This window comes from Loxodonta africana, chromosome X (assembly GCF_030014295.1).
Source record: "Loxodonta africana isolate mLoxAfr1 chromosome X, mLoxAfr1.hap2, whole genome shotgun sequence".
NCBI classification, from domain to species: domain Eukaryota; kingdom Metazoa; phylum Chordata; class Mammalia; order Proboscidea; family Elephantidae; genus Loxodonta; species Loxodonta africana.
Genome location: NC_087369.1, coordinates 158,758,026 through 158,770,062, shown reverse-complemented (window position 1 = coordinate 158,770,062; position 12,037 = coordinate 158,758,026). Strand labels below are relative to the sequence as shown.

At 46.1% G+C, this 12,037-nt stretch overlaps 1 protein-coding gene across 1 annotated transcript in view; it reads left to right on the top strand.

Moving 5' to 3' along the window:
- LOC111747805 (MAP7 domain-containing protein 3-like) overlaps nucleotides 1–11,146 on the top strand; it is a 32,961-nt gene extending 21,815 nt beyond the window's left edge. Inside the window, exons 10-11 of the mRNA XM_023539453.2 lie at nucleotides 868–1,057; nucleotides 10,267–11,146. Of these exons, the coding sequence (XP_023395221.1) occupies nucleotides 868–1,057; nucleotides 10,267–10,579 (503 nt within the window). The 3' untranslated portion in view covers nucleotides 10,580–11,146. The remainder of the gene's footprint in view (nucleotides 1–867; nucleotides 1,058–10,266) is intronic.
- Nucleotides 11,147–12,037: the final 891 nt, after the last annotated feature.

The following is a 12,037-nucleotide window of genomic DNA, read 5'->3' as shown; positions in this document are numbered from 1 at the left end:
ACTAAGGAGAGCTAGTACATCCACTCAGAGCCTAGTAAGGCATGTGTGCTTGACCACAGGTAGAATTTCACTTCCACCTCATTAAGAAAAACTGAAGTGTGTCTGGGATACCCGAGTGCCTCTAAAATTTATTGTTGATTTCCTTCTGAGCAAAACCTACTGTATAGTAGCAGGAATTGGCATGTGAGAACATCATCCATCCATCTCCCTCCTGCAAGTGGGTCTGGGACTCAGAAGTCAGGCACTCAGCACAGGGTGGCGGGGATACAAAGATGAAAAGACAAGGCCCTCAGCTTCTAGGAACCATAGCCAGCGGAAAGCCAGACATAAGCAAACAACTACCACAGATAATTGCATTCAAAGACATTTGGACAAAATGCAATGAGAACATAGCAGCGGTAGGAGCACCTGGGTCTGCCTCAGGGCAGTGAGGAAAGGAAAGCTTAAGGGAGGAGGTCATATCTGAGGTGAGACTAAAATAAGAGGCGGATTTGCCAGGTGGCTAATTCAGGAGAGGGATGAGAATCATGGTGCACTCCTGTCCTGACCCAAAGGGAAGAAGACAAGTTCCTTAAAGGTAGCCCCTTGGTGCTTTGAGGGTAGGGCAAGCAGCTATGCCACATGGTGGCCCTGTGCTTTCCTGGCCAAGGCCATGGCTGCAGAAAATGAAGCCACTCGGGGCCAGTGGGCCTGCCTCACCCTGTCTCTTACTGCCTTTAGGAAACCTCCCCCACCAGCCCCAGCCCCACCCCACACACAGACTCACTTGCTTTGGATTTGGATCCTAAGAGCAGTCAGGAGCATAGCCATCACCTGTGCATTTGTTGTTTAAACTCTGGTTTTAATCTTGTTCTTCTTTTTTTCTAGCAATTTTCAATGATATCAATATGCCCCATAAACTCAAAAACAAAATGAAAACTGGCAAAATTCCAATGAAACTGACCTACCTTCACGCTAGTGGAGAACACATAACGAAAGAAACCAAGTCATATAAGAGTAATGTAAAAATTCCTAAGAAAAATGCAAAAGACCCATTAACTCAGGCCAAAGGGTCAAGGTGAGTCACCCTGTGGGCTTATTACAATCAACTTCGTGGAACTGGGATTGACTGTCCTAGAATTAAACAATATTTATTGAGCTCTTAGTTTGTACCAAGCACTGTCGAGCACTTGACTTACAGAAACCAACTCTGATCCTGACAACACCTGGCTGGGGAAGGATTATCATCTCCATTTTTACATGTAGGGAAACTGAGGTGCAGAGAGACAAAGGCCTCATCTAGTGCTGCTATAGCACAAATAACCAGAAGTGGGCGGCCTTAAAGAACAGACATTTATCCTCTCACAGTTCAGGAGGGTACAAGTCTGAATTCAGGGTGTAGCTGTAGGGGGACGTCCTTTGTCTATTTTATCTTCTAGTAGCCAACAGTCCTTGGAGGTCCTGGGCTTCTAGATTTAACTGCCTCCGTCATCAAAAAGCATCTGTCTTGCCTCTGGTCCACTCTGTTCTTTTTATAACTCAGGAGTGATTAGATTTAGAACCCACCCTACTTGGGTATGGCCTAATTAACACAACAAAGACGACCCTATTTCCAAAAGAGATTGCATCTGTAGGTACAGGGATTAGGATTTCAGTACACATTTTGGGGGAACATAATTCAATCCAAACACTCTTTACTGCTGTCTGATAAAAAAAGAGAAGGGGGCAACATTTATTGAGTGATGGCCATATGTCAGGCATTTCACATTACTTTCATTCTCATTGCAACTCTTGGAGTTGAATATTTAATATCCTTGTTTTACATATGGGAAACTGAGGATCAAATGTTAACTACACCTTACTGGCTGTGTTCTTAATCAACTTGAAGTGGGGACAGAGTCCTGGAGCCCTATGTACTTCCCTAGCCTCTAAAGCTTCATAGGACCTAACTTGTATTCTGTAATCTCCAGGGTCCCTTCCAACCTTCCCAGTCTATGATTCTGAAAGTTTATTTAGTTCCAGGGTGTTTCTTAGAAATTAATTAAAGGATAAAGCTGCTTTCGGGACAAAGCTGTTACAGCAATTTCACGAGTTAGAGCCGCCTGCCACAAATAGCCAATTCTTGAGACAGGGGTGAGGTGGGTAGCAAGAGCTTTATTAGATATACCAGTATATGGAGACAGAGGGGAATGATCTCCTCCTAAAGTCCTCTGTCTCACCAGACTACCGATGGGTTTGGGTTTTTAAGGGAAAAGGGGACATAAGTTTTAGAGTCTTGCGAATGTGCACTCTCTTTCTTCTGTTTGGTTTTGGTGGTCCTATCTCAAACATGTTGATTTTGTCCTGCCATTATCCCATCAGCTCAGGGGGTAGCTAGCACCATCTTTTGTCTTATTTGACAGGCTTAGATCAATATCACTTGTTTTCCACAGTCTTAGAGGAAACATTGGTTAACAACCATTTGGGGAGCTAACATCAGGATCTTGCTTGGAGGCAGGGATGGGCTATGGGAGGGAGGGGAGAGAAAGAAGAAAGAAGGAAAAAAATTGGCTCAGGTACTGTTTAAGACATGGCTGAGCAGCCTGTTTCAATCCCCCCTTTTTGTTGTAGGTTTCTCAATTTTGGGAAACAGGGCACCGTGTCTCTCTCTAGCTACTTCCTGCTGGATGGGGACGTCGGATGGGGAGAGAAACCTGACATCTACTGGGGTCATATACAGGTTGCGGTTTGGAATGATGAAATTTGGCAATGTCTTGTTGAATTAAGTGATGCACATCCCTGGAGTCTGGGAAAGGAGTAGTTTGGTCTACCAGGGCAAAGACCTCTCCAGCCTTGAGGGTGTTGGTGGCGCCCCTGGTAACCACTTTTACTAGACAGGGGGCACAAATGCAGACCAAAGTGACTGTTACTCCCAAAGTTATTAAAGGGGTCAACCAGGACCCCAAGATGGGGAAAAGTTTAGTGAACCAATCCCACATGCTCTCTTGCCTAGGTGTTGGGGCAGTCCATTCGGTGATAAAAAAAAAATTTTTTTTTTTTTTTTTTATCTAGTCCTACCTCTACTTTTCCGGTGGTGTTTATCCAGGTTTTGTTAATCGCAGCACACACTCCTCCCTATTTGGCTAATAAGAAGTCTAAGGCGATTGTATTATTTAGGACCACTTCTCTTAAGGAGTTTAAAGAGGTTTGTTGTGCTCTAAGCACCTTTTCAGTTCCTAGGGCTAGCAGGTGGATAGTATCTGACAAGTCTCTAATGGCCGCTTCCATGTGGTACATTCCTAAGCCTGGAATAATTGTTCTTAAGAACCACCACCCAAACCTGTTTTTCTCTAGAACAAGGTTACTTTCCATCCCTGTCATTTCTAGGGATGTAGGATCTACTGAAAACACATCCCTTTTCTTTCGGGGGATCTTCATGGTGTGTTGGGCAGATGGTGGATGAACTTGGGTTGGGAAAGTCAGGAACCCCAGAGTACACTGTCCCACAAAGTGAACTCCTATTAAGCATTGAATGGCCCAGGTGTAAGGTGATGGCCTAGGGACAGGAACCTCACTGGTGCGGTAGGGTCTCCCTCCACATAGGAAGGTGTATCTTGGTGGAGCACACAAGGATAGATTCTTATTGGGGCTATTAGGAATACTAGAATTGATGTGAATCAACTGGGGTATGGTCAAAGATTCGTTGTAGGATGAAAGAAGCTGAAAGTCTTGAAAAACCTGCTGTGTGACTTTAGCTCGGGGACTTTGTGATTTTGTTTCCCATTTGGTTCCTGAGGTATGATTATAAAGATTAGCGAGGAGAAAACAAGGTATGGGAAATGGGTACTGTATGAGCCGAGTTCAGATTGGGGCCTTAGTGGCATGGTGAGTTAAGGTACAGTTAGGGACATCCTTGTGATAGTCAAAAATTGGGGCTGCCATGGGGCTTAAAGGTGCTCCTGACCAAGGAAGATGATGGCATATTCAGCAGTTGCTGAGATTTCCCCCCCCTGGCCACTGCTTGGGACATGGTGACTAGGCCATTGGATGACCAGCCTCACCCATCTGGGAGGTGGGCAGGCTCTTGATATCCTACAACAACTTCCTGGATTCCTTCCCCTCTCCACTGATTTCAATATCTTTTGGCGACCCTTTTTAAGCTTCACACAGTAATAAAACTCTATGTCAGACAAGGTTATATCTGAAATAATGATTGAAAAGTCTCGATTGTGTGACCGAGTGGTGTTAGTCATGGGGGTCACTCGGGAGGAGGCAGCAGTTTTGAAGGCCCAGACAACCATCTGTTCTTTCTCCTGGGTTACCAGTATCCATTTAATGGGGCTGACTGGAGTCAGAGACGATACGACACATGGAAGAGTCAGGGTATCTTTTACTTGTAAGGTCAGAGTCCCTCTGGTTTGCAGAATCAAATGGGCCTGATTTGTTGCCACGGTGTAGTGTGCACCTTGGAAGAAAAGGAAAACAAAGGTTAAAACTATCATTTTGTAATTTTTTTAAACCTGTACTTTAAATTTTGAACCGGTGTGCAGGAATAAGGTGACTCTTCAGTTCCTTCCTTTTCAAGCGGAGTTGTTTTTACTCTGGAATGATGCACCCATGCAGTCACTCCCGCCAACTTTAAAGATGAGTGAGTAGTCAGGAGGACTTAAAAAGGCCCCTCCCATTTGGGAGCCAGCTGGTCTTCAGGGTGCTGGTGTCTCCAAGTCCTTAGTAATACCCGATCTCCTGGCCGGAATCTGTGAAGAGGGGTATCAGAGGGAAAAGACAGATGGAGAGAGGCATATTGGTTAATAATGTTTACAACAGCTCCCAGAGAGTGGATCCAGTCTCTCTTTTCCACCTCTGTCATTACCGAGGTGCGGAAGGTGGACTTTCTCAGGAATGGTCTCCCATATACTAATTCATAAGGGCTTAACTTAAGCCCACTTTGAGGGGCCACTCGGATTCTAAGCAGTGCAATGGGCAGGATGTGTAACCATGTTAAGTTAGTCTCCTGACATATTTTTGCCAGAGCCTTTTTTACGGTATGATTCATCTTCTCAGTCTTTCCTGTCGACTGTGGCCTCCAGGCAGAATGTAGCTTCCCATTTATATCCAGGGCTTTGCTGATTTCTTGGGTTATTTGTGCCATGAAAGCTCCTTCATTGTCCCTTTGAATTGAAATTGGCAATTCGAACCGAGGGATAATCTCTTTGAGTAGTACCGTAGTTACTTCTCGAGTTTGTTCGGTTTGACAAGGGAAAGCCTCTACCCACCCCGAGTAGGTATTCACAAAGACCAACAGATACCTGAAGTTTCCAGGTACCTGGGGCATAGCTGTAAAATCTATTTGCCAATCTTCTCCCATGTTAGTTCCTCGATGTTAGACTCCCGGCTCTGTTGGATGTGGCACAGTCTTTGGGTTGTTCTTTGCACAAAGGTGGCATCTTCTTGTGACTTCTTGGATGGCCTTGAGGAGACTTGGTCCTGCGACCACCTGTTGCATCCACTTAAGACTGGCATCTCTCCCATAATGAGTTCCTTCATGTAAAGTCAATACTATACTATATACTTGGGCTTCTGGTAACAGTACTTTTCTTTTGGAGCTCACTAACCAGCTGGAATGGGGAACCGGGTGAAAACCCCATTCTTCAGCCCTTTTAAAGTCTTGAGTGGTGTAGGTAGGTGCAGGAAGGTCAGCAGGGTCCAGGTGAGGGATCAGGGCCATTTCTTTCTCCATCTCATTTTTGCCATCAGTCCAAACCCTGGTATCCAGATTCGACAAAAACCTGCCATCCCAAGAAAACCTCTAAGTTGTCGCTTAGAGGTAGGGGGCGCTACCCACATAATAGCTTTTCGCCGGTCCTGGAGAAGCTCCGCTGCCCCATGATATTTGGAACCCCAGATATCTCACTTGTTGTTGTGATATTTGGGCCTTCCTTTTGGAAACTCGGTACCCACACCTAGCCAGATGGTTTAAGACCAGGATGGTATTTCGATCTGAGTCTTCTTGACTTTCACTTGCCGCTAAAATATCGTCCACATACTGTAAGACCATCCCCTTTTCTAGTTGCAAGGCCCTCATGTCTTTAGCCAATGTCTCTCCGAAAATTGTGGGGGAGTTCTTGAACCCTTGGACCAGCACCTGCCATGTGAGGTGCCTTTTTGTCCCTGTTTCTAAATCAGTCCATTCAAATGCAAACAAAAGTTGAGACTCAGGATGCAAGGGAATGCAAAAGAAAGCATCTTTCAGATCTAATACTGAAAACCAAGCATATATGCTGGGTATGGTTACTAGGAGAGTATATGGGTTGGGCACAACCAGGTGAATATCTTCTACTATTTGATTAATCTTTCTTAAGTCTTGCACAAACCGATATTCTCCTGTCCCGGGCTTTAACACTGGCAGAATGGAGGTGTTATATGGTGACCGGCATGGTCTTAAAAGTCCAATTTCTATATATCTTTGGACCAGTGGAGCAATCCCTTCCAGAGCTTCTCTACAGAGCGGGTATTGTTTCTGATTTATAACAGGCGCTCCAGGCTTTAGGGGAATTTTGACTGGCTCAGTGAACCTGGCCCTTCCCATCCTCCCTGATGCCCAAACTCCCGGGTTCACTTCTTGTTGTATGTGGACAGGGATGTTGCTGGGGCCGCTGGTTCCTCTAGCAACTAGGCTGTTTGCAAAGCTCATGCCTGTTCAGGCAGAATTTGCACCAAAATTCGAGATGGTCCAAAGGTGACTTGTGCCCCAAGTTTTGACAATATATCCCTCCCGAGGAGGGGAGCGGGGCATTCTGGCATATAAAGGAACTCCTGGTATAACAAGTCTTTTCCAATTTCACAATTCACCAGTTGGAGGAAAGGCCAGGTTGAAAGTTTTCCTAAGACCCCTACCACTGGGGCAGTATGTGGACTAAGGGGAGATTCCGCGGTGTTCAAAACTGAAAAGGTGGCACCCGTGTCCAGAATAAAGTCAATAGGGCGTCCTCCCACCTTTAGAGTTACCCGGGGCTCGTGGTGGGAGATAGCCAACGAGGTTTGAGCCCCTGGGCCCCGTCATTCGGAATCATCTAGTCGTGCCAGCCTTTCCTGATAAGTCTTCCCCTTTTCTCTGGGCACTCCCGCTTCCAGTGGCCTGTCGTTTACAGAAGGCATACTGGTCAGGTTGTAAAGGTCTCCCCCCTCGCCCCGGGGTGGTCCTTCTTATGGTTCTTATCTCCCTTCCCCCTTCTTCATTCGGGGGGGGGCTAAGGCTGCTGCTAGTAAGGCTGCCTTTTGTTTCATCTTTTGTTTTTTTGTTTTTGTTGTTCTGTTACCTGGTCCCGGTTATTGATCACCTTAAAAACTACTTCAAGCAGCTGCCCTATTGGCATCCCAAATCCTCCTTCTAATTTTTGTAATTTTTTTTTTGAATATCAGGGGTACTCTGTGAAATAAAAGTCAAGTTTATCAGCCGGGCGTTGTTGGGATCTTCAGGGTTGATATCAGTGTACTGACGAAACGTGTCTGTCACTCTTTCTAAGAAAGTAGATGAGTCTTCCTTTTCTCCCTGGATAATTTCTCTAACCTTTTGTAAGCTCTTGGGTTTGGGGGCCCTGTTTCTCAACCCAACGATTAGGCAGTCTCGATAGAACTGAAGCCTACTCGCCCCTTCTTCACGATTGTGATTCCAACCAGGATCTCTAGTAGGAATGGCTTCTGTCCCGGGGGTCGGGCTCCATTACTAGAGTCTAAGTTATGGAGCCTATCAGCCTCTTTCCGAGCCTTTTCTAACACCATACGGCGTTCTTCTGAAGTTAACAGAGTGGTGAGGAGCGCCTGTATATCTGCCCAGGTAGGGCGTTGAGTAAAGAAAATAGAAAGAAACAGTTTAGTCATTTTGTTTGGGTCCCTCCGGTAGGGGGGGGCTATGGCTCTTCCAGTTATATAGATCAGAGGTGGAAAATGGAGTATGTACCAGCATTGTGCCCCGTGGCTGCCCTTTATCATCCACTCCGGCAGGAACTTCTCTCAGTGGGTATTGCCCTGCCTGGACTCCTGAGGCAACCTCACCGAAAACGGTACCCTGACAGGTATGAGAAGGGGAGACCATACCTGAAGTAGCTGGACCTTCACTGTCTGATCCTCCTCCTCCATCAGCCTTTGGTGTGCTGGCCAACCTAGAATCGGGCTCGACCATTCCGTTTGGAGACCTTGTCATTTCACGGTCCGACCCCTCGGCTTCTACCGCACCTCCCCTATACGGGGAAGGGAAGCCGAAATGGTGGCCATAGCACATCCCTCTAGGAGGGGCTCCTCTGATGAGGATTCAGGGAGTACTTTGGCCTTTGATTTTCCCTGGAAGAAAACCTGACTAGGGGGGTGCAAGGTCTGGTAGAGAGACATGAAGGCTTGTATATAAGGGACTTCTTCCCACTTTTTAGTTCTTCTGCAGAACAAATCCAATCGAAGTATTGTATTATAATGTAAAGACCCCTCTGGGGGCCACTGTCCTTGATCCCCCAACTGGTATTGGAGCCATATGCTGTTACACAGGCGAATCATCCACGTTTTGGTCATGGGCTCATAGCTATACCTTTTCCAATTGGCCAAAACGCAGCCCAGCGGGGATTCAGCTGGAATAGATGGACCTCCTCCCATGCTAATATCTCGTTTGTTTAAACTCGCCTTTTTCTGCCCCAGGCAGGATCAACTTGGCTTGACAAAGGGGAGAGTTTGAGCCTCTCGAGTACAATGCTTAATCTATCTCTTCTCTGATTAGGTTTAATTTTTTCAGGATTTCTTTTGTTCCTATCTTAGGACCCTAACTTCTTTGGGGACAGTCTTCTAAAATAGTCTGTACACAGACCGATGAAACCAACTGTCAGTCTCAAGAATTTAGGTTAAAACTGTTCTTGAACCTGGTGAGGGGTTTTGTATGAATAGGGATTTACAAGATGACGACACCAAGAAAAAAGAAAACCTCATGAGGACAAGTAATGGTACATAAGACAAACAGACAGACCGACAAAAGTAACAGAGATAACCTCACAGTCTCAACCTCCCAGACAGCAAGACGGGTTGTACATAAGACAAACCTGACAAACAGAGAAAAACACTCAGACCACAAATGCCAGAAAGGAAAGGGGGAACGAGGATAATCTTAGTGAGGTCTAACACATTACTAGGAATGTCTCAGTCTCCACTTCAATCCTCCAAATACCTCTTATCCTCAATGCCAGACAGAGGGGCTTCAATCTCCCAATCTAAACCGACAGAGATGTCTATACCCACTCCCCAAAAGCAGGGTGCACCAACCAGAGACAGACAACAATCCAAATACAAAAACGCACGGCCGATACACACTGATACACCTGCCCAGCTCTAGAGTCACCAAGAGTCCCTCCTTGCGATCCTACTCACGGGGATGGTCATTAAAGGCGCCACTCGCCTTAGAAACCAAGGGCCCAGTTCCAGTTCCGGAAGCCACGCTGGCCGGCCCTATCCACCCCGGCCCTGAGTGCAACAGGGAGAGGGTCACGGACTCACCTCAGGATCTTGTTTAGGTCTTGCCTTCACCCACCTCTTTGGCGCAGTTGGGGACCGGTGAGGCCGCAGGGAAGCCTGGGTCTGGGGACAAACAGAGTCCCCAGGGGCTGCTTGGTAGGAGAACTGTCAATCAGGCCCAGGACCCGCCGCAGGGCCACCAAGTCTCAAAGGGCTGGAATCCCCGTACGGGCCACCAAATTGTTACCGCAATTTCGCGAGTTAGAGCTGCCTGCTGCAAATAGCCAATTCTTGAGACAGGGATGAGGTGAGTAGCAAGAGCTTTATTAGATATACCGGTATATGGAGACAGACGGGAATGATCTCCTCCTAAAGTCCTCTGTCTCACCAGACTACCGATGGGTTCGGGTTTTTAAGGGAAAAGGGAACATAAGTTTTAGGGACTTGTGGAATCTGCGCTCTCTTTCTTCTGTTTGGTTTTGGTGGTCCTATCTCAAACATGTTGATTTTGTCCTGCCATTATCCCATCAGCTCAGGGGGTAGCTGGTGCCATCTTTCCTCTTATTTGACATGCTTGGATCAATATCACTTGCTTTCCACAGTCTTAGAGGAAACATTGGTTAACACTTAACCATTTGGGGAGCTAACATCAGGGTCTTGCTTGGAGGCAGGGATGGGCTAGGGGAGGGAGGGGAGAGAAAGAAGAAAGAAGAAGGAAAAAAATTGGCTCAGGTACTGTTTAAGACATGGCTGAGCAGCCTGTTTCAAAGCCTCGGTAGAGGAATAATCAATGATTCTAACCGGAACACCTCTTTCCAGACCATCTTTGAAGAAAATGGTTGGCAACACTACTAAAACCATAAACTCATGTGGAGCACAGCACACTCTGGGAGCGTTCAATAGCCTGAGTGGTGAGGCACACGGCTGGATGTGCAACAACACCATCCATGTAGTTGGCCAGATGGGGCCACCCCTCTCAAGTTCAGATGCCCCTCTTGACAACCAAAAGGGACATGTAAAAGATACCATAAAATTTCTGCAAAATCCTCAGATGTGTTTTGACGGGAGGAAGAAGAATAAACCTGTGTCACCTCACCCTGGTAAGGCCTCATTTCATCTTCATGGTGCCTGAAAGGTGTAACTGACCTTAAATTCTCCTTAGTTTCCTTCTGTCACAGAGCAGTCTGCAGAGTGTAACTTTGGAGGGCAGGAAGAAAACAGCGTGGGCTCCAAAGTAAAGATGTAGAAGGGTTTTCTACTAAGTCAGTTTTGAGCATGTAGATGACTTGATTCTAATTTTCTGCCCCACACTTCCTGCCACATATTAAAAGAATAGGCTCCTTCCCCCAGATGCCGGAGGTTCCACCGAGTTCCTGTCCACCGGCTGTTTGACAAGCACGCAGATCATCACTTAGGGTGGGGGGTTAGTGATGTCTTCAGAATTAGTCTCTCGCCCCATGTTTCCGAAACCAGAAGGTCTTTGTTTCTCTCTCCTTGAGAAGCTCTCTTGGAAACCGATAGGGGCAGCTTGGGCCAGTTTGGGGACTGGGCATGCGTGTGACACTTAGAACAGTGCCACCATGTCAGCAGCTCCTGGAGGGGGCCTGCCAGTGTCCCCCAGGCCACCCTGAAGGGAGGCTGGGGCAGCAGGTGGCACCATCAGCATTTTCTTGCCTAACCTTCCTCTTGTCTCTCTTCCTTGGTTCAGAATTGTGAATGAACATCCATGCCGCCTGGGAGATTATATCAGCTCCTTCCTAGTTCACCACCTTGACTCGCAGGGCTCGTCTTCTTTTACTTCATACAGCTACAGTGACCTGAACCTGGACAACAAAATGTCTGTATAAAACAAAATACACAAAGTCACGTTTACTTATCTCAGATGGTCTTGTTTCTGTCATCTAATTGTCTTGTCTTACAGGCAGAGAGGTGCTAAGTAAAAGAGCGGGTTTGTTTTCCTTGTAAGTATCTCCATTGTCTCTCATTTCTGGGTTTTCCTACCAATGTGGGGACTACAGCGAGTGCATATCCACGTTGTTTTTACAAACGATAACTCTCCAAGTTTCTAAAAGAATCCGCATTGAAGGAATAAGTTGCGTTTAGTACATATTTTCAAATCTTAAAATAACGTTTATTCCATTTAACAATTAACAATTAATGACTCACATTTGAGCTCATAGAGAATATAATGGAGCCTGCGAGGGACTCCAGATTGCTCATGAGAGCTGTGTCAGAGTGTTGCTAGTGAAAAAATACTGCAGGTTGCAAAATACAGTAAATTGGGTTTTATCATCTTATATAGGAAACGCTGGTGGCATAGTGGTTAAGTGCTATGGCTGCTAACCAAAGGGTCAGCAGTTCAAATCTACCAGGCGCTCCTTGGAAACTCTGTGGGGCAGTTCTACTCTGTCCTATAGGGTCGCTAAGAGTCGGAATCGACTCAACAGCACTGGGTTTAGTTTTTTTTTTTTTTTGTGGTATATGTATATATGTATATATATATGTATGTATATATATATATATATGTATATATATATATATATATACATCTTTCTTTTTGACTCTGACATCGTCTTCTGTGTCGGTGAGT